Source organism: Aquarana catesbeiana, linkage group LG13 (genome assembly GCF_042186555.1).
Source record: "Aquarana catesbeiana isolate 2022-GZ linkage group LG13, ASM4218655v1, whole genome shotgun sequence".
Classification (NCBI taxonomy): Eukaryota; Metazoa; Chordata; class Amphibia; order Anura; family Ranidae; genus Aquarana; species Aquarana catesbeiana.
In genome coordinates this window covers 229264627-229290335 of record NC_133336.1, presented here as the reverse complement: position 1 = coordinate 229290335, position 25709 = coordinate 229264627, and the positions used below count along the sequence as shown (strand labels likewise).

The 25709-nt window shown below is 44.5% G+C and overlaps 1 protein-coding gene across 1 annotated transcript in view; it reads right to left on the bottom strand.

The window, feature by feature from the left end:
* Nucleotides 1–1291: 1291 nt before the first annotated feature.
* Nucleotides 1292–25709, bottom strand: part of LOC141116906 (low affinity immunoglobulin gamma Fc region receptor III-A-like) — a 34552-nt gene continuing 10134 nt past the window's right edge. The window contains exons 4-5 of the mRNA XM_073609401.1: nt 1788–1859; nt 1292–1754 (exon numbers count right to left, since the gene is read on the bottom strand). Coding sequence (XP_073465502.1) covers nt 1657–1754; nt 1788–1859 — 170 coding nt within the window. The 3' untranslated portion in view covers nt 1292–1656. The remainder of the gene's footprint in view (nt 1755–1787; nt 1860–25709) is intronic.

The following is a 25709-nucleotide window of genomic DNA, read 5'->3' as shown; positions in this document are numbered from 1 at the left end:
AGCTCTTTGGTCTTCATCATAGTGGAGTTTGGAGTGTGACTGTTGAGGTTGTGGACAGGTGTCTTTTATACTGATAACAAGTTCAAACAGGTGCCATTAAAAGAGGTAATAAGTGGAGGACAGAGGAGCCTCTTAAAGAAGAAGATACAGGTCTGTGAGAGCCAGAAATCTTGCTTGTTTGTAGGTGACCAAATACTTATTTTCCACCATAATTTGCAAATAAATTCTTTCAAAAATCAGACAATGTGATTGTCTGGATTTGTTCCACATTTTGTCTCTCATAATTGAGGTATACCTATGATGACAATTACAGGCCTCTCTCATGTTTTTAAGTGGGAGAACATGCACAATTGGTGGCTGTCTAAATACTTTTTTGCCCCACTGTATTTCTATTGTTGTGTAGGATCTGGGGCTGTTGTCCCTTCATTCCTTTCTCCCCCTTTCCCTCTCCCTCCCTTATTCATCTCAGACTCTAACCACACCCCTTTGAGCCACGCCCATTAAGCCACACCCATTTTTCGCTGTGGCATGCTAAGCGCGCTGCAATTTTATTTTTTATTGCTAAGCCACGCCTACAAACACATGCCCCAACCCCCTAATTATTATACGGCTCCGCCTGCAGCCAAAAAAGTGTCCCACATTTTTTTTTTTGCAATGTTGGCAACTATGATATATCCAGATACATTATACTCCGAAACAGAAAGACACATTATACTCCGAAATAGAAAGACACATTACACCCCGATACACACAGACACATTACACCCCCATACACATAGATACATTACACCCCAATACACACAGACACATTACACCCCGATACACACAGATACATTACACCCCAATACACACAAACACATTACACCCCCATACACACACAGATACATTACACCCCCATACACACAGATACATTACACCCCAATACACACAGACACATTACACCCCCATACACACAGATACATTACACCCCCATACACACAGATACATTACACCCCCATACATACAGACACATTACACCCCCATACACTCAGATACATTACACCCCCATACACACAGATACATTACACCCCGATACACACAGACATATTACACCCCGATACACATAGATACATTACACCCCCATACACACAGATACATTATACCTCCATACACACAGATACATTACACCCCCATACACACAGATACATTACACCCCCATTGTCGGTAAAATTCCATTCTCTCACTGATCAGTCAACTCCGGTCATGTTGATTAGAAGACAGATTTATTACAAATGTACCGATACATAGGGGTGAGCTCTGTACACAGCAAGGAGTTTCAGCAGAGTCACACAGGAACCCTTTTACACATGTCATTTTATAGCAGTATTTGGCAAGCTGCCATTGGCTAAGGCACACTGGGGACTCATGGTGCATCGTCAGCTTTATTGTCAAAAAAACAGTGTGTCCTTTCACAATATGCCCTAATATGGTAAACTTTTGCTAGTTCTTTAAATATTGTTGTAGGTGTTGGTCGGAACTAAGCAGATTGCATAAACAATAAGTCAGTGCCATTTTAGCTAGAAAAAAGCATATAAGGAACAAGGCAAATGTTGATATCACTTGTAATTCTTTACATATTTCTTATCATTCCCTCCTCTGATATCTATATTTGCTTCCTCAATTTATTACTTCAGTGCAGGTCCGTTCCACAACTGGGTTTTCAGACCTTAGCAAGTCCTTGACCTTGGCAAGTCCAGTCCATTTCCCAAACCAACCTTCAAGCCAATTTGTGAATGGATCATCAGTACCTGAGTTTTCCGCTAATTCATTCGATAAAGCTGTCAATCCTTCGAGGGCTCTAGTCACGGTTCCTCCAGGAGCTGTAATGTTAGAAATAAAGGTGCAATACATACCACCAAACATTTTACAGACCCTTCCTCTTTCTGCTAGGACCATATCTAATGCCATCCTATTCTGCCATGCCGTCAGAGAGGTAGGGGCTAATTGCTCTGTCAATCCCTTAACTGCATCCCTGGTGTAGTTTACAAACCTTTGTTGGTTATAATATATATAGTTAATCCAGTCAACATTTTTTGTTTACTGTCACCCACCAGAGAAGAGACTCAAATCCAGCTGCCACTTGGTTCCTAGCCTTAAACTCGCTCGCCACTCTACGCGGAAACCCCAATCTCATCTATGTAGATCTGGGGGTCAAAAGACCCCGCAGGAGAGGTGTCCCTTCTGCTCCTCCGGTGACCCTTCTTCCAAGGGGACTCTGACAGTAAGCGCAGAAGCATTACCAGCTGTACCAGGGCACAATCCCCTCGGGAATTGGCTGGGATGCTCGCTCTGAGCCTCTTGTCTCCGCATAACCACCAGACGTCCGCCCTCTGGGTGTCGTGCTCAACCCAGTTGTCACCCTCTCCCTTTACTATTTTGTTAATCCTCTCCATGCAGTAGTCATCCGGTAAAGACCCCAAATCTTTGCCACTCTCATTCCCCAGAAGTGCAAAACAAGTAAAGTTGTCAGGGTATACCGTGACAGCAGGGGGTATCTGAGGTCTCTGAACCTGGGGAAACAACAAACTTAATGTATGACAGGGTGTGTTGGTGTCAGGTTTGTATGTTTTTTGATATAGCTTTAGCATACACCCTAAACCATCTGGATCTATATTGTTATTTAAGGGAAAATCACTGTAGCCAGCTGGGGTCTGGCCCCTGCACAGACCAAGCAGTTCTCTTTTTTAAGGGTGTTAGCAGTATATATTAACCATTCAAGCCATTCATTCTTATCCTGGTATCCTGTTTCTAATGTTATAGCTTCTTCCACTGTGAGATTGGTGAATCTCACTGTGGATCCTAATACCTCTACTTTAAGTCAGTCCTCATTATCTAATTCTTTCTTCTTGTTTGTCTCATTCTTTGGTTTGACTTCAAGAAAGAATTTTCCCAAAGGGTCAGTTCCTGATATCCAAGCTCCTATACGGTATAACCTCTGATCTTCTAGTTTGGGGTCCTTCAGGGAAATCAATAATATATTGCAATTCTTTGATTCTGTACAGGGAGAGTGGGCCGCTTTAGTTATGGTTAATCTATTCTTTAAATCTCCTGCTGCTGGGATCTCATATCCCCAATCCTGCTGCAGTTGTCCACATGACTGAATCCCAAGTAGTACACCCGGTAGTTCCAGCCAGGTAGCACACGTATTTATCTGCCCAGGTCAGCTTACTTGCTTCTACCTTATCTCCACAATCTGTCATCTGGCAGAAATCCACCTGTATAGTACTGGTGGTTCCTTCAACAAAGGTGAAGTTCAAATGCTCTTCCTGTCTCTTCCCAATTGATTGGTTCCACTATCCTCCCGTGTCTCCTACCTCCCCGTATAGAGGCCTCTCCTAGAGTCACCAATGCTCCCACGAGGAACAAAATCCCTACCATCCTATCTGATGTGAGGGGGGGCCTAAATAGGGCCTTTTCTTCACCAAGTTTGAGACAAGCAGACCTTTTATCTGCCTGCCTTTGTAGTTGGACTTTCCCCCTCCTTCAGTCTTTCTGTCCCTACTCTGCCTATGTTTACCTTTTTACAGTGGGATTGGTGAATCCAGATACTCCTTTCAGCAATTCTTACTGCAGTGGGAATAGTAAGGAGTACTTGATATGGCCCGTCCCACTTAGGGGAGCGCCAATGCTTCTTTTTGATCACCTTGATGAGCACCCGATTTGTACTTTGTCTTCTCCTATGGGCTCTCCTTCTGGAATGGAACACTCTTGGTTAATTTGTTTCTGTTTTAATAACCTTGACATGTATTGTGCTAAGGTTCTCTCCCCTTCCTCTGTGTGGGTTTCATTTGGTAATAAATGTATTTTATAAGGTCTACCATACATCATTTCAAATGGACTCAGCCCCTCTTTAGTGAGGGTGATGTGCATACTTAAAATAGCTAGTGGGAGACAGTACATCCAATTTTTCCCTGTCTCTTCCATAGCCTTTTTTAGCTTGCTCTTTAATATCCCATTATGTCTTTCTACGAGCCCTGCTGACTGAGGGTGATATGCACAGTCATTCTTTACTTCTATACCCATCACTTCTGTTAGGTGTTTTATGATCTGATTTCCAAAATGTGAACCATTATCACTATAAATCTTCTCTGGTATCCCAAATCGTGGAATGATATCTTTTAGTAAGGCTTTGGATACTGTTAAGGCGTTAGCACTTCCTGTGGGGAATATCTCTACCCATGAGGTCAATGCATCAATGATTTCCAAACAATATTTCTTCCTTTTCACATTTGTCTAATTCAATAAAATCCATGCAAATGTGTTGGAATGGATATTGCGGTGTGAGGAACTTCCCTTTCCGTGGTCTTATGCCTCCCTGAGCATTGTGTCTTGCACATATAATGCATTGGGAACAAAAAGTTTTTTTAGTAGTTTGTGAAGCCATAGGCTGTACATACCTTATTTAACATCTCAGTCATCCCCCTGTTTGACACATGAGTTACTCCATGTGTCAACACTGCTGCATACCTAAATAAGGATTTTGGCAATACCAGCTTTCCTTCAGGTGATGTGTAGATGTTATCTATTATTGTGCAACCTTTTGTTTTCCGATATTAATTTTCTCCAGAGGATATATTCTGCTGTATATCAGTAAGGACTGTATGATCTATCTCTATGATTTTCTGTTCTGACATGTGTCACTTCTGCTTATCCAGTTACACTTGTGCCACTGGATTTTTCGTACTGGAGCCATCAACAAAAAGTGTCATGTCAGGATTAGATAACGGTACATCTTTCCAATCACTTCATGGCAGTACCTTTTCAGCGATGGCAGCATTACAGTCAGGGCTGGACTGGGACAAAAATTTGGCCCTGGACTTCACCCAGACTGGCCCACTTTGACAGGTCTCTCCCATGCCGGCTTGCCACCCAAGCCCCCCCCCCCCACTAGCTATTAGCCGTTCTACATTATTTCTCTTATAGGCAGTACCAGTGGGGAAGCTAGACATTATTTCACCTGGGGCAAAGAATCAGTTTGGTGCCCCCCCCCCCCCAATGGAACAAGATTAGGCAGGAAAGTGAGGCCGCCCTCCTTCCAGATCGTATGATGAGCTTCTAAGTGTTGACTCCTGAGCATCATGTCTGTATTCAGGTGCGCTGCATAACTAGCCAGGGAGAGGAGGTGAGCACTGCGGGGGGGACAGAGGACTGGAGGGAGGCAGCGGTCCACTGTCACTGAAATCGGCCCACTGAGCCATCGGCCCACCGGGAAACTCCCTGTAGTCCCAATGGCCAGTACATGCCTGATTACAGTCATGTTTATGACCATCAGTAGGAAGTGGTAGCTGTGTGGATGGGTTTAATGTAGTACATCTCTGTATTGTTAAGTGAGGTTGTGTCAAAAGTATTGTCATACAGTAAAGGTGTCGTGCTGGGCTCAAATGTATGGACCAACGGGGCGCGGTCAGTTTTGAATACCCAGAAATCCACGTTCTACAAAAATTTGTCATGCCCAAAAAAGACATCATTTGTTTCTTTGTTTCTGGCTTTGGCACCTGGTGGAGGGCTCAAATTCTCTCCTCATCCAGGTGTCGACCTTCTTTTGAAATATTATACCCTAAGTATTTGACCTGCTGTTGCCACAACTGGAGTTTAGTTTTGTGACGGGAGGGCCCGTGGAACTCAGAATACATCTTATGTCTAAGTCACCCTGTGCCATCCTGGCACAGGGTGAGTGAGAAAATATATCTTGGACTACTTAAAATGGGACAGTAATATTTGTCCACAATATCTCCCAGGATGTATGTAGAGACTATTATTGGTTTGGTTGATTCTGAACTCAACCTGGTAATTGAGTGAGCTGATCACATTAGCCTCCAGGACTGGCTAGGAGACGAACTGTTGATGAATAGGCTGAGGAGGGGGGGAGATTGTTGTTTGTATTGTTAATTGTAATTAGCTCCAGCTATTGTGTTTATACTACTGTGTGAAGCTCGGTGCCCACAAGTCTGTTATCTGGTCTGGACACCCTTTCGCAGTTAGTTTACCATTGAATCCCAACTTCCTTTCCCACTTAGCACAATATTTAACAGATTTTGGTTATTTGCTATGCATACATTTCTTATCTCCTTCTAATGGGGAAACTATTCCCCATGTCTCTGTTTTTTTTCCTTGCGTTTAGAATACAAGACTGGTAATTCTACTCTCGAACTTTGCCAAAATCTATATAAAACAGCAAACAAAGTCCAAACTCTCCAAACAGGAAATAAACATATATATATACACATATACATACACATACACACACACACTTACATATACATATAAAACAACTTATACCTTTACCTTATTTACTACAAAGTACAGTTGGTCAAAACAGTATTCTTAACGTTCTGATCAGAATTTTTTTTTTTTTTTACACACACTCACACAAAAGAGGAAGTGCACTTAGGTGTCCGTGAGGGGGGGGAGGAAGGCGTGAGTGAGTCCAGTTTTTTTTTTAACCACAAGTTTGCAGCCAGACAGATCATAAAGCAGGCCTTTTATCAACCTGTTAACCACCAGACTAGCAACCCTTGGATCACAGTAAAGCAAAAATATAAGACTCCCCACACAAAGTTAGCAGTAATGTTAAACATGAGGAGGAAAGAGCAAGAGTTAGTCTCATGATTTAACAAATGCAGCAAAAGGAACAGTGCAGGAAATATTGCTCTCGAGAGAAAAAGAGAAAAACAATCGATCTATGGGGGAAGTGTTTCTGATCAAGTTAGATTGATTCCTGCTCGTACATTCACTTCCTGTTTGTCCCAACCACCACTCAGTTAGAAAAAAACCTGAAATGGCCACTGTGACTCTCTGTAATCTATCGAAATTACGTGTAGTCACTATTCACAACAATTATCAATCATCTATCATCTTTCGGTACCTTAAAATTTTTTTAATCTGTCTCGGACAGCGGGCTACGTCTATTTACCATAGGCAACGTCCCCAAGTGCCTCTGTCTTCGGCCCCTGTGTCAAATCAACTTACAGTGCCGGCATACTTAATAAAAACCCAAATCACCTCGAGTAGAAGAGAAAAGAAAAGATCTGTCTTACCTTTCACAGACTCGGAGGACTGGATCAGAAGTCCAGGAGTAGAAGTCAGGTGTGGATCCCGGAACCGACCAGACTCTTTTTACCACTTACCTTGAGTGGGAGGACCTAGGTCTCGGCGAGAGGTAGTCTGATACTCACCGATATTTTGGACGGAACCGTTCGATCCACCACCTAATCCTTACTTCCGGCTCGAAAGGACCATGATGTCGGTAAAATTCCATTCTCTCACTGATCAGTCAACTCCGGGCATGTTGATTAGAAGACAGATTTTTACAAATGTACCGATACATAGGGGTGAGCTCTGTACACAGCAAGGAGTTTCAGCAGAGTCACACAGGAACCCTTTTACACATGTCATTTTATAGCAGTATTTGGCAAGCTGCCATTGGCTAAGGCACACTGGTGACTCATGGTGCATCGTCAGCTTTATTGTCAAAAAAAACAGTGGGTCCTTTCACAATATGCCCTACTATGGTAAACTTTTGCTAGTTCTTTAAATATTGTTGTAGGTGTTGGTCAGAACTAAGCAGATTGCATAAACAATAGGTCAGCGCCATTTTAGCTAGAAAAAAGCATATAAGGAACAAGGCAAATGTTGATATCACTTGTAATTCTTTACATATTTCTTATCACCCATACACACAGATACATTACACTCCGATACACACAGACACATTACACCCCGATACACACAGACACATTACACCCCCATACACGCAGACACATTACACCCCAATACATGCAGACACATTACACCCCAATACACGCAGACACATTACACCCCAATACACACAGATACATTACACCCCCATACACACAGATACATTACACCCCGATACACACAGATACATTACACCCCCATACACACAGATACATTACACCCCCATACACACAGACACATTACACCCTAATACACACAGACACATTACACCCCGATACACATAGATACATTACACCCCCATACATTACACTTACAATCATTAGTATGGAGAACTCCCCTCCAATCAATTTCTATATTGCAAGCTTCAGACAACATTAGAGAGAATTAAATGGATTACTAACCCCAGATACATTACACCCCCATACACACAGATACATTACACCCCAATACACGCAGACACATTACACCCCAATACACACAGATACATTACACCCCCATACACACAGATACATTACACCCCCATACACACAGATACATTACACCCCCATACACACAGATACATTACACCCCCATACACACAGATTTATTACACCCCCATACACACAGACACATTACACCCCAATACACACAGACACATTACACCCCGATACACATAGATACATTACACCCCCATACACACAGATACATTACACCCCCATACACACAGATACATTACACCCCCATACACACAGATACATTACACCCCCATACACACAGATACATTACACCCTCATACACACAGACACATTACACCCTGATACACACAGACACATTACACCCCCATACACACAGATACATTACACCCCAATACACGGAGACACATTACACCCCGATACACATAGATACATTACACCCCCATACACACAGACACATTACACCCCAATACACACAGACACATTACACTCCGATACACACAGATATATTACACCCCCATACACACAGACACATTACACCCCGATACACACAGACACATTACACCCCGATACACATAGATACATTACACCCCGATACACACAGACACATTACACCTCGATACACACAGACACATTACACCCCGATACACACAGATACATTACACCCCCCATACACACAGATGCATTACACCCCAATACACACAGACACATTACACCCCGATACACACAGATACATCACACCCCCATACACACAGACACATTACACCCCAATACACACAGACACATTACACTCCGATACACACAGATACATTACACCCCGATACACATAGATACATTACACCCCCATAAACACAGATAAATTACACCCCCATACACACAGATACATTACACCCCCATACACACAGATACATTACACCCCCCATACACACAGATACATTACACTCTGATACACACAGACACATTACACCTCGATGCACACAGACACATTACACCCCCATACACACAGATACATTACACCCCCATACACACAGATACATTACACCCCCATACACACAGACACATTACACCTCGATACACACAGACACATTACACCCCGATACACACAGACACATTACACCTCGATACACACAGACACATTACACCCCAATACACACAGATACATTACACCCCGATACACACAGATACATTACACCCCCATACACACAGATACATTACACCCCCATACACACAGATACATTACACACTCCATACACACAGATACATTACACCCCGATACACACAGACACATTACACCTCGATACACACAGACACATTACACCTCGATACACACAGACACATTACACCCCCATACACACAGATACATTACACCCCCATACACACAGATACATTACACCCCCATACACACAGATACATTACACCCCGATACACACAGACACATTACACCCCCATACACACATATACATTACACCCCCATACACACAGATACATTACACCCCCATACACACAGATACATTACACCCCAATACACACAGACACATTACACCCCGATACACAAAGATACATTACACCCCCCATACACACAGATACATTACACCCCGATACAAACAGACACATTACACCCCGATACACATAGATACATTACACCCCCATACACACAGATACATTACACCCCCATACACACAGATACATTACACCCCGATACACACAGACACATTACACCTCGATACACACAGACACATTACACCCCCATACACACAGATACATTACACCCCCATACACACAGATACATTACACCCCCATACACACAGATACATTACACCCTGATACACACAGACACATTACACCCCCATACACACAGATACATTACACCCCCATACACATAGATACATTACACCCCCATACACACAGATACATTACACCCCAATACACACAGATACATTACATCCCGATACACACAGACACATTACACCCCCATACACACAAACACATTACACCCCCATACACACAGATACATTACACCCCCATACACACAGATACATTACACCCCAATACACACAGACATATTACACCCTGATACACACAGACACATTACACCCCCATACACACAGATACATTACACCCCCATACACACAGATACATTACACCCCATACACACAGATACATTACACCCTGATCCACACAGACACATTACACCCCGATACACACAGACACATTACACCCCCATACACACAGACACATTACACCCCAATACACACAGATACATTACACCCCCATACACACAGATACATTACACCCCCATACACACAGATACATTACACCCCATACACACAGATACATTACACCCCGATACACACAGACACATTACACCCGATACACATAGATACATTACACCCCCATACACACAGATACATTACACCCCCATACACACAGATAAATTACACCCCCATACACACAGACACATTACACCCCAATACACACAGACACATTACACCCCGATACACATAGATACATTACACCCCCATAGACACAGATACATTACACCCCCATACACACAAATACATTACACCCTGCATACACACAGATACATTACACCCCGATACACACAGACACATTACACCCCCATACACACAGACACATTACACCCCAATACACACAGACACATTACACCCCCATACACACAGATACATTACACCCCGATACACACAGATACATTACACTCCCATACACACAGATACATTACACACCCATACATACAGATACATTACACCCCAATACACACAGACATATTACACCCCGATACACACAGATACATTACACCCCCATACACACAGATACATTACACCCCCATACACACAGACACATTACACCCCGATACACACAGACACATTACACCCCCATACACACAGATACATTACACCCCCATACACACAGACACATTACACCCCAATACACACAGATACATTACACCCCAATACACGCAGACACATTACACCCCGATACACATAGATACATTACACCTCATACACACAGATACATTACACCCCCATACACACAGATATATTACACCCCAATACACACAGATACATTACATCCCGATACACACAGACACATTACACCCCCATACACACAGACACATTACACCCCCATACACACAGATACATTACACCCCCATACACACAGATACATTACACCCCAATACACACAGACATATTACACCCTGATACACACAGACACATTACACCCCCATACACACAGATACATTACACCCCCATACACACAGATACATTACACCCCATACACACAGATACATTACACCCTGATCCACACAGACACATTACACCCCGATACACACAGACACATTACACCCCCATACACACAGACACATTACACCCCAATACACACAGATACATTACACCCCCATACACACAGATACATTACACCCCCATACACACAGATACATTACACCCCCATACACACAGATACATTACACCCCGATACACACAGACACATTACACCCGATACACATAGATACATTACACCCCCATACACACAGATACATTACACCCCCATACACACAGATAAATTACACCCCCATACACACAGACACATTACACCCCAATACACACAGACACATTACACCCCGATACACATAGATACATTACACCCCCATAGACACAGATACATTACACCCCCATACACACAAATACATTACACCCTGCATACACACAGATACATTTCCCCCCCGATACACACAGACACATTACACCCCCATACACACAGACACATTACACCCCAATACACACAGATACATTACACCCCCATACACACAGATACATTACACCCCGATACACACAGATACATTACACTCCCATACACACAGATACATTACACACCCATACATACAGATACATTACACCCCAATACACACAGACATATTACACCCCGATACACACAGATACATTACACCCCCATACACACAGATACATTACACCCCCATACACACAGACACATTACACCCCGATACACACAGACACATTACACCCCCATACACACAGATACATTACACCCCCATACACACAGACACATTACACCCCAATACACACAGATACATTACACCCCAATACACGCAGACACATTACACCCCGATACACATAGATACATTACACCTCATACACACAGATACATTACACCCCCATACACACAGATATATTACACCCCAATACACACAGATACATTACACCCCGATACACACAGATACATTACACCCCAATACACACAGATACATTACACCCCGATACACACAGATACACCCCCATACATTACACTTACAATCATTAGTATGGAGAACTCCCCTCCAATCAATTTCTATATTGCAAGCTTCAGATAACATTAGAGAGAATTAAATGGATTACTAACCCCAGAAAAGGCAGATCGAAGGCTCCAACAACAGCTGCACATGCCAAGCAGCTCAAATGAGGCTGGGGCCCCATGCGGTGGGTGTTTTTGGGGCCCCTATCTAAAAGGGAGCGCTGGGCCTCTCACACATGTTCAGGCAGAGCACACAACAGCCGGCAGTCCGAGCCGAGGAGGAGGAGAGGAGGGGAGATAAATCATCAGTGATCTGGTTGGGCTGAGCATTAGCAGACGCTGTCCAGGCAGCAGGTGAAAGGTAACAGGCAAGCTGCGGGAGAGCTTTGTATTCCCTGCCTCTGGCTGCGCTGCCTTACTTCAGCTCAGGGGCTGCAAACACCATCACTCCCTGACACTCCATGTTGTGTATGTGACTCCTGGCCCTGGGACATGCAGCTCGGCACCCTCAACTGATTGTGCACACTTGCCTATAGGTAGCACCAGCCCTGCCAGGGGGGGGCACTTGACCCCCCTTGCCCCTACCTGCGGATGCCCATGTCTGTAATACATCTTTAATCGAAGCTAAGTAAATCTCTTTTATTACTATACTACTTGTGTGTTGTTTTAATCATTGTACTTCATACACAAATCTAAAAAGTAAATATAAATGAATAAATGTAACACAGAGTCTAACCCCTTGTTACACATATCAGAAGTGAGGCCAAGTGAACAGGCATGATGACACAATCTGCTGCTCAAGTTTTCTCATGCAGACCGTGAAAAGTTTATTTTCAGAGAAGAAACCACCAGAATAGTTACAGTACATAGTTAGTCTGGTTGAAAAAAGACACAAGTCCATCTAGTTCAGCCAACAAAAAAAACAAAAAAAATATACAATCCTATATACACAATCCTATACCCACAGTTGATCCAGAGAAAGGCAAAAAAACCCAGCAAAGCATGATCCGATTTGCTACAGCAGGGGAAAAATTCCTTCCTGATTCCCCGAGAGGCAATCAGATTTTCCCTGAATCAACTTCACCTTTCACCTATAAATGTCAGTACCCAGACATGAGTTGGCTGTTCGCCCGTTCGCCGAATAGCGAACAATTTGGGGTGTTCGCTGCAAATTCGAAAGCCGAGGTACGCCCTTTAAAAGTCTATGGGAGCAATAAAAAGTGCTAATTTTAGAGGCTAATATGTAAATTATTGTCATAAAAAGTGTTTGGGGACCTGGGTCCTGCCCCAGGGGACATGTATCAGTGCAAAAAAAAGTTTTAAAATTGGCTGTTTTTTCGGGAGCAGTGATTTTAATAATGCTTACACCCCCATACACACAGATACATTACACCCCCATACACACAGACACATTACACCCCCATACACACAGACACATTACACCCCAATACACACAGATACATTACACCCCCATACACACAGATACATTACACCCCCATACACACAGATACATTACACCCCCATACACACAGATACATTACACCCCCATACACACAGATACATTACACCCCCATACACACAGACACATTACACCCCAATACACACAGATACATTACACCCCCATACACACAGACACATTACACCCCCATACACACAGACACATTACACCCCAATACACACAGATACATTACACCCCCATACACACAGACACATTACACCCCCATACACACAGACACATTACACCCCCATACACACAGACACATTACACCCCAATACACACAGATGCATTACACCCCCATACACACAGATACATTACACCCCCATACACACAGATACATTACACCCCCATACACACAGATACATTACACACCCATACATACAGATACAATACACCCCAATACACACAGACATATTACACCCCGATACACACAGATACATTACACCCCCATACACACAGATACATTACACCCCCATACACACAGACACATTACACCCCCATACACACAGATACATTACACCCCCATACACACAGATACATTACACCCCGATACACACAGACACATTACACCTGATACACATAGATACATTACACCCCCATACACACAGATACATTACACCCCCATACACACAGATACATTACACCCCCATACACACAGATACATTACACCCCCATACACACAGACACATTACACCCCAATACACACAGACACATTACACCCCGATACACATAGATACATTACACCCCCATACACACAGACACATTACACCCCAATACACACAGATACATTACACCCCAATACACGCAGACACATTACACCCCGATACACATAGATACATTACACCTCATACACACAGATACATTACACCCCCATACACACAGATATATTACACCCCAATACACACAGATACATTACACCCCGATACACACAGATACATTACACCCCAATACACACAGATACATTACACCCCGATACACACAGATACACCCCCATACATTACACTTACAATCATTAGTATGGAGAACTCCCCTCCAATCAATTTCTATATTGCAAGCTTCAGATAACATTAGAGAGAATTAAATGGATTACTAACCCCAGAAAAGGCAGATCGAAGGCTCCAACAACAGCTGCACATGCCAAGCAGCTCAAATGAGGCTGGGGCCCCATGCGGTGGGTGTTTTTGGGGCCCCTATCTAAAAGGGAGCGCTGGGCCTCTCACACATGTTCAGGCAGAGCACACAACAGCCGGCAGTCCGAGCCGAGGAGGAGGAGAGGAGGGGAGATAAATCATCAGTGATCTGGTTGGGCTGAGCATTAGCAGACGCTGTCCAGGCAGCAGGTGAAAGGTAACAGGCAAGCTGCGGGAGAGCTTTGTATTCCCTGCCTCTGGCTGCGCTGCCTTACTTCAGCTCAGGGGCTGCAAACACCATCACTCCCTGACACTCCATGTTGTGTATGTGACTCCTGGCCCTGGGACATGCAGCTCGGCACCCTCAACTGATTGTGCACACTTGCCTATAGGTAGCACCAGCCCTGCCAGGGGGGGGCACTTGACCCCCCTTGCCCCTACCTGCGGATGCCCATGTCTGTAATACATCTTTAATCGAAGCTAAGTAAATCTCTTTTATTACTATACTACTTGTGTGTTGTTTTAATCATTGTACTTCATACACAAATCTAAAAAGTAAATATAAATGAATAAATGTAACACAGAGTCTAACCCCTTGTTACACATATCAGAAGTGAGGCCAAGTGAACAGGCATGATGACACAATCTGCTGCTCAAGTTTTCTCATGCAGACCGTGAAAAGTTTATTTTCAGAGAAGAAACCACCAGAATAGTTACAGTACATAGTTAGTCTGGTTGAAAAAAGACACAAGTCCATCTAGTTCAGCCAACAAAAAAAACAAAAAAAATATACAATCCTATATACACAATCCTATACCCACAGTTGATCCAGAGAAAGGCAAAAAAACCCAGCAAAGCATGATCCGATTTGCTACAGCAGGGGAAAAATTCCTTCCTGATTCCCCGAGAGGCAATCAGATTTTCCCTGAATCAACTTCACCTTTCACCTATAAATGTCAGTACCCAGACATGAGTTGGCTGTTCGCCCGTTCGCCGAATAGCGAACAATTTGGGGTGTTCGCTGCAAATTCGAAAGCCGAGGTACGCCCTTTAAAAGTCTATGGGAGCAATAAAAAGTGCTAATTTTAGAGGCTAATATGTAAATTATTGTCATAAAAAGTGTTTGGGGACCTGGGTCCTGCCCCAGGGGACATGTATCAGTGCAAAAAAAAGTTTTAAAATTGGCTGTTTTTTCGGGAGCAGTGATTTTAATAATGCTTACACCCCCATACACACAGATACATTACACCCCCATACACACAGACACATTACACCCCCATACACACAGACACATTACACCCCAATACACACAGATACATTACACCCCCATACACACAGATACATTACACCCCCATACACACAGATACATTACACCCCCATACACACAGATACATTACACCCCCATACACACAGATACATTACACCCCCATACACACAGACACATTACACCCCAATACACACAGATACATTACACCCCCATACACACAGACACATTACACCCCCATACACACAGACACATTACACCCCAATACACACAGATACATTACACCCCCATACACACAGACACATTACACCCCCATACACACAGACACATTACACCCCCATACACACAGACACATTACACCCCAATACACACAGATGCATTACACCCCCATACACACAGATACATTACACCCCCATACACACAGATACATTACACCCCCATACACACAGATACATTACACACCCATACATACAGATACAATACACCCCAATACACACAGACATATTACACCCCGATACACACAGATACATTACACCCCCATACACACAGATACATTACACCCCCATACACACAGACACATTACACCCCCATACACACAGATACATTACACCCCCATACACACAGATACATTACACCCCGATACACACAGACACATTACACCTGATACACATAGATACATTACACCCCCATACACACAGATACATTACACCCCCATACACACAGATACATTACACCCCCATACACACAGATACATTACACCCCCATACACACAGACACATTACACCCCAATACACACAGACACATTACACCCCGATACACATAGATACATTACACCCCCATACACACAGATACATTACACCCCCATACACACAAATACATTACACCCTCCATACACACAGATACATTACACCCCGATACACACAGACACATTACACCCCCATACACACAGACACATTACACCCCCATACACACAGACACATTACACCCCCATACACACAGATACATTAAACACCCATACATACAGATACATTACACCCCAATACACACAGATACATTACACCCCCATACACACAGATACATTACACCCCCATACACACAGATACATTACACCCCCATACACACAGATACATTAAACACCCATACATACAGATACATTACACCCCAGTACACACAGACATATTACACCCCGATACACACAGATACATTACACCCCCATACACACAGATACATTACACCCCCATACACACAGACACATTACACCCCGATACACACAGACACATTACACCCCCATACACACAGATACATTAAACCCCCATACACACAGACACATTACACCCCGATACACACAGACACATTACACCCCCATACACACAGATACATTACACCCCAATACACGCAGACACATTACACCCCGATACACATAGATATATTACACCTCATACACACAGATACATTACACCCCCATACACACAGATATATTACACCCCAATACACACAGATACATTACCCCCCGATACACACAGATACATTACACCCCAATACACACAGATACATTACACCCCGATACACACAGATACACCCCCATACATTACACTTACAATCATTAGTATGGAGAACTCCCCTCCAATCAATTTCTATATTGCAAGCTTCAGATAACATTAGAGAGAATTAAATGGATTACTAACCCCAGAAAAGGCAGATCGAAGGCTCCAACAACAGCTGCACATGCCAAGCAGCTCAAATGAGGCTGGGGCCCCATGCGGTGGGTGTTTTTGGGGCCCCTATCTAAAAGGGAGCGCTGGGCCTCTCACACATGTTCAGGCAGAGCACACAACAGCCGGCAGTCCGAGCCGAGGAGGAGGAGAGGAGGGGAGATAAATCATCAGTGATCTGGTTGGGCTGAGCATTAGCAGACGCTGTCCAGGCAGCAGGTGAAAGGTAACAGGCAAGCTGCGGGAGAGCTTTGTATTCCCTGCCTCTGGCTGCGCTGCCTTACCTCAGCTCAGGGGCTGCAAACACCATCACTCCCTGACACTCCATGTTGTGTATGTGACTCCTGGCCCTGGGACATGCAGCTCGGCGCCCTCAACTAATTGTGCACACTTGCCTATAGGTAGCACCAGCCCTGCCAGGGGGGGGCACTTGACCCCCCTTGCCCCTACCTGCGGATGCCCATGTCTGTAATACATCTTTAATCGAAGCTAAGTAAATCTCTTTTATTACTATACTACTTGTGTGTTGTTTTAATCATTGTACTTCATACACAAATCTAAAAAGTAAATATAAATGAATAAATGTAACACAGAGTCTAACCCCTTGTTACACATATCAGAAGTGAGGCCAAGTGAACAGGCATGATGACACAATCTGCTGCTCAAGTTTTCTCATGCAGACCGTGAAAAGTTTATTTTCAGAGAAGAAGCCACCAGAATAGTTACAGTACATAGTTAGTCTGGTTGAAAAAAGACACAAGTCCATCTAGTTCAGCCAACAAAAAAAACCAAAAAAATATACAATCCTATATACACAATCCTATACCCACAGTTGATCCAGAGAAAGGCAAAAAAACCCAGCAAAGCATGATCCGATTTGCTACAGCAGGGGAAAAATTCCTTCCTGATTCCCCGAGAGGCAATCAGATTTTCCCTGAATCAACTTCACCTTTCACCTATAAATGTCAGTACCCAGACATGAGTTGGCTGTTCGCCGGTTCGCCGAATAGCGAACAATTTGGGGTGTTCGCTGCAAATTCGAAAGCCGAGGTACGCCCTTTAAAAGTCTATGGGAGCAATAAAAAGTGCTAATTTTAGAGGCTGATATGTAAGTTATTGTCATAAAAAGTGTTTGGGGACCTGGGTCCTGCCCCAGGGGACATGTATCAGTGCAAAAAAAAGTTTTAAAATTGGCTGTTTTTTCGGGAGCAGTGATTTTAATAATGCTTACACCCCCATACACACAGATACATTACACCCCCATACACACAGACACATTACACCCCCATACACACAGACACATTACACCCCAATACACACAGATACATTACACCCCCATACACACAGATACATTACACCCCCATACACACAGATACATTACACCCCCTTACACACAGATACATTACACACCCATACATACAGATACATTACACCCCAATACACACAGACATATTACACCCCGATACACACAGATACATTACACCCCCATACACACAGATACATTACACCCCCATACACACAGACACATTACACCCCGATACACACAGACACATTACACCCCCATACACACAGATACATTACACCCCCATACACACAGACACATTACACCCCGATACACAGAGACACATTACACCCCCATACACACAGATACATTACACTCCAATACACGCAGACACATTACACCCCGATACACATAGATATATTACACCTCATACACACAGATACATTACACCCCCATACACACAGATATATTACACCCCAATACACACAGATACATTACACCCCGATACACACAGATACATTACACCCCAATACACACAGATACATTACACCCCGATACACACAGATACACCCCCATGCATTACACTTACAATCATTAGTATGGAGAACTCCCCTCCAATCAATTTCTATATTGCAAGCTTCAGATAACATTAGAGAGAATTAAATGGATTACTAACCCCAGAAAAGGCAGATCGAAGGCTCCAACAACAGCTGCACATGCCAAGCAGCTCAAATGAGGCTGGGGCCCCATGCGGTGGGTGTTTTTGGGGCCCCTATCTAAAAGGGAGCGCTGGGCCTCTCACACATGTTCAGGCAGAGCACACAACAGCCGGCAGTCCGAGCCGAGGAGGAGGAGAGGAGGGGAGATAAATCATCAGTGATCTGGTTGGGCTGAGCATTAGCAGACGCTGTCCAGGCAGCAGGTGAAAGGTAACAGGCAAGCTGTGGGAGAGCTTTGTATTCCCTGCCTCTGGCTGCGCTGCCTTGCCTCAGCTCAGGGGCTGCAAACACCATCATTCCCTGACACTCCATGTTGTGTATGTGACTCCTGGCCCTGGGACATGCAGCTCGGCGCCCTCAACTGATTGTGCACACTTGCCTATAGGTAGCACCAGCCCTGCCGGGGGGGGCACTTGACCCCCCTTGCCCCTACCTGCGGATGCCCATGTCTGTAATACATCTTTAATCGAAGCTAAGTAAATCTCTTTTATTACTATACTACTTGTGTGTTGTTTTAATCATTGTACTTCATACACAAATCTAAAAAGTAAATATAAATGAATAAATGTAACACAGAGTCTAACCCCTTGTTACACATATCAGAAGTGAGGCCGAGTGAACAGGCATGATGACACAATCTGCTGCTCAAGTTTTCTCATGCAGACCGTGAAAAGTTTATTTTCAGAGAAGAAGCCACCAGAATAGTTACAGTACATAGTTAGTCTGGTTGAAAAAAGACACAAGTCCATCTAGTTCAGCCAACAAAAAAAACCAAAAAAATATACAATCCTATATACACAATCCTATACCCACAGTTGATCCAGAGAAAGGCAAAAAAACCCAGCAAAGCATGATCCGATTTGCTACAGCAGGGGAAAAATTCCTTCCTGATTCCCCGAGAGGCAATCAGATTTTCCCTGAATCAACTTCACCTTTCACCTATAAATGTCAGTACCCAGACATGAGTTGGCTGTTCGCCCGTTCGCCGAATAGGGGTGTTCGCTGCAAATTCGAAAGCCGAGGTACGCCCTTTAAAAGTCTATGGGAGCAATAAAAAGTGCTAATTTTAGAGGCTAATATGTAAATTATTGTCATAAAAAGTGTTTGGGGACCTGGGTCCTGCCCCAGGGGACATGTATCAGTGCAAAAAAAAGTTTTAAAATTGGCTGTTTTTTCGGGAGCAGTGATTTTAATAATGCTTAAAGTAAAACAATAAAAGTGAAATATTCCTTTAAATTTCGTACCTGAGGGTGTCTATAGTATGCCTGTAAAGTAGCGCATGTTTCCCGTGTTTATAACAGTCCGAGAGCAAAATGAAATTTCTAAAGGAAAAAAAAGTCATTTAAAAGTACTAGCGCTAGTGCCGGCTATTAATGAATTGTCGGTCCCGATAATACACATAAAAGTCATTGAAAGTCATTAAAAAAAAAAAAAGGGGGGCCCCCAGAATTCCATTACCAGGCCCTTCAGGTTTGGTATGGATATTAAGGGGAACTCCGCGCCAATTTTTTTTTAAAAAAGGGCGTGGGGTTCCCCCCATAAATCTACACCAGACCCTGCAGGTCTGGTATGGATTTTAAGAGGAACTCCGCGCCAAAATTTAAAAATAAAAATGGCGTGGGTGTCACGGAACGTCCCACACTCCGCTTGAGTGCTTCCGTCATATACCACTTCCTCCTAGTCTGTATACAGATATCCCAACCTCTCTGAGCACAAACAAGGCGACACTTGCTTGTTGCTACCAAGAACTCACTTTATTTAGAATCAAAATTACAAGACTTTATATGCCGTTGGAACCTCCTCTAACAATACAACTGTAACTTAATTAACATGAGCTAATTATCTAATCCTTTATACAGCCTAGGTGACTGAGACATGACCTTTCGCCCAGACTTGTGGTCACCGAGCTTCACACAGTTATATCAACACAATAGCAGTCGTCCCGTCTCCTACATTGTATAGAGGACAATGTCATTAGCTCATTCAATTAACATAAACACAGGTTGATGACACCAGCATCTCCTCACAGGATGTGTCCCAACAGAATGAATCCATTGAAAATCCAGGGCCCATAATCAAAAGGCAACAGGCTTGCATACAGTCCTCTCCAACAGCCTCTGTTCTGGCTAGGTCTGTCACAGTGGGGTTCCCCCAACAATCCACACCAGACCCTTATCCGGGCACGCAACCTGGCAGGCCGCAGGAAAAGAGGGGAGATGAGAGAGCGCCCCCCCTCCTGAACCTTACCAGGCTACATGCCCCCAACATGAGGAGGGTGTTTTGGGGTAGCCCCCCAAAGCACCTTGTCCCCATGTTGATGGGGAGAAGGGCCTCATCCCCACAACCCTTACCCGGTGGTTGTGGGGGTCTGCGGGCAGGGGGCTTATCGGAATCTGGAAGCCCCCTTTAACAAAGGGGACTCCCAGATCCCGCCCCCCCGTGTGAAATGGTAATGGGGTACATTGTACTCCTAACATTTCACCCAAAAAAGTGACAAAAAAGGTAAAAAAAACACACACAGCTTGGCACAAGTCCTTTAATAAAAAAATAAAAAATAAAAAATTCCAGCGATGTAATCCTTCTACGATCCACGAACGATACAGCCTCCTCCATAGGAGGCATCCAGCAGAATGACGTGTGACTCGGTTGACAGTTCTTAAATTACCGAGGGCGGGGCCACCCGTGATGTGGACGGGTGACCCCGCCCCCCTCTGACGCAAGGGGAAATGCCAGGGTTACCCACTGACATGTACGGGTGACCCCGCCCCCTCTGACGCAAGGGGTAATGCCGGGGTTACCCAATGATATGTATGGGTGACCCCGCCCCCTCTGAAATAACGGGGGTTTCTCGTGATGCGTCAGGGGGGCAGGGTCACCCGTACATATCACTGGGTAACCCCGGCATTTCCCCTTGCGTCAGAGGGGGCGGGGTCACCCGTCCACGTCATGGGTGGCCTCGCCCTTGGTTATTTGAGAAATGTCATCCGAGTCACACGTCTTTCTGCTGGACGCCTCCTAACGAGGAGGCTTTAACTGTCACCTACCTGGTGGGTGAGCCTGACATGTAGAGGAAGGCCTCTCGTACAGCTCCGGCTCGAGAGCCCCTGATAGTGGGACAGCAGGCTCAGGAGCACGGCGGGGTAAGAGTGCCTACGATCAGTCCAGAGGTCTGTATCAGCAGTAGCCAGGAACTCACAACAGGAAGAAGAAACATAGCAGGTAGCAGGCAGGCAAGATGGCAGATGGCTGGCAGACTTGGCAGGAGATAGGCAGAGATGCACCACAGGAAGCAGGAGCTAGAAGCAGGCTGGATGGCCAGAAGCAGGGTCAGACAAGCCGGGTAGACAGCAGACAGGCAGGGCAGGTAGAAGCAAAGTCGGGTCACAGGCAGCCTTGGCAACAGACGGGAAATTTAGGCATAGACAGCAGGCAGAGGCGTAGTCAGGTCACAGGCAGGTTCGGCAACAGATGCTAGGTAACAGGAACTGGAGACAGAGATCGGTCCGTGGGAAGCCAGGGGTCAGGGCAGGAAGCAGGCAACGGTAGTCGGGGGCAAGCCGGATCGGTAGCAGAAGTCAAACAAACAGGAATCAGGATTCAGGTAATGCTGTAGACCAAGCAGCAACCAGCCAGCGTTGAAGCTCCGTTTAAATAGACCGACTGGCGCCAGTTCTGGTGACAGGTGCGCGCACTCGTGCGCTAACGCGCGGTCGCGTATGTGCACGCGCATGAGCATCTGCAGAAGCGCCCGTGGTCATTCTGGACATTCTTGGTTGGCGCCTGCACACAGGTATGCACCTGGAAACAACAGCCGTACTCTGCAGACGTCTTCCCTGACAGTATCGTTCGTGGATCGTAGAATTACAGGATTATTATAGGATTACATCGCTGGAATCTTTTTTTTATTAAACGACTTGTGTCAAGCTGTGTGGGTATTTTTTTTACCTTTTTTGTCCCTTTTTTGGGTGAAATGGTAGGAGTACAATGTACCCCATTACAATTTCACATGGGGGGGGCCGGGATCTGGGAGTCCCCTTTGTTAAAGGGGGCTTCCAGATTCCGATAAGCTCCCTGCCCGCAGATCCCCACAACCACTGGGCAAGGGTTGTGGGGATGAGGCCCTTCTCCTCATCAACATGGGGACAAGGTGCTTTGGGGGGGCTACCCCAAAGCACCCTCCCAATGTTGAGGGCATGTGGCCTGGTACGGTTAAGGAGGGGGGGCGCTCTCTCGTCCCCCCCTCTTTTCCTGCTCCCTGCCAGGTTGCGTGCTCGGATAAGGATCTGGTGTGGATTTTTGGGGGAACCCCACGCCAATTTTTTTTAAAATTTTGGCGCGGAGTTCCCCTTAAAACCCACACCAGGCTTGAAGGGCCTGGTAATGGAATTTTGGTGGACCCCCACGCATTTTTTTTTTCAATGACTTTTATGTGTAATGTCGGGACCGACAATTTATTAATAGCCGACACTAGCGCTAGCACTTTTAAATGACTTTTTTTCTTTAGAAATATAATTTTGCTCTCGGACTGTTTTAAACACGGGAAACATGCGCTACTTTACAGGCATACTATAGACACCCTCCAGGTATGAATTTTAAAGGAATATTTCACTTTTATTGTTTCACTTTAAGCATTATTAAAATCACTGCTCCCGAAAAAACTACAATTTTTAAAACTTTTTTTTGCATTGAACCATGTCCCCTGGGGCATGACCCAGGTCCCCAAACCCTTTTTATGACAAAACCATGCATATAAGCCTTTAAAATGAGCACTTTTGATTTTTCACTTTCGAGTCCCATAGACTTTAACGGTGTTCGCGTGTTCGAGCTAATTTTTTGCCTGTTCGCATGTTCTGGATGCGAACCGAACAGGGGGGTGTTTGGCCCATCCCTACATATTGATCGTATCCCCCCCTAATCTCCTCTTCCCAAGAGTGAATAAATTCAGTTCCTCTAATCTTTCCCCATAGCTGAGCTGCACTTTCTCCAGTTCCCCCATATCCTTTTTGAGTACTGATGCCCAAAACTGAACTGCATATTCCAGATGAGGTCTTACTAATGATTTGTACAGGGGGGCAAAATGATATCTCTCTCTCTGGAGTCCATACCTCTCCTAATAGAAGAAAGGACTTTGCTCACTTTGGAAAGCACAGTTTGGCATTGCATGCTATTATTTAGCTTATGATCTACCAAAACCAGGGGCTCCTTCCATAGCAAACCCAACATTTTATCCACATTCTTATTTTGCCTATTAGAGCTATTCATGTGTGGCTGAGGACCATAGGTGTGCGCAGCCTATTGCATTAGGGTGTGCACCCCTAAGCGCAAACACACATGCCTTTCTCTGCAGCCTCAGCTGCACGGGGAAGTAAATGAATAGGAAGTGCTCTGTGCTGAGTGGCTTCCTATTCATTCACAAATGGAAGCATAGTAAATACAGTTTACTATGCTTCGGTAGTGAATGGACACAGTGAGCAAGTGTGTTCACTGAGTTCAGTTCATTTAGAAAAGGATGGGGCAGTAAATTACATATTTACTGGCCCCTTTCCTAGCTCTCCATCCTGAAACATTCCCCTCAGAAGCCAGGGGGAGAGGAGAGGAGTAGGGGGA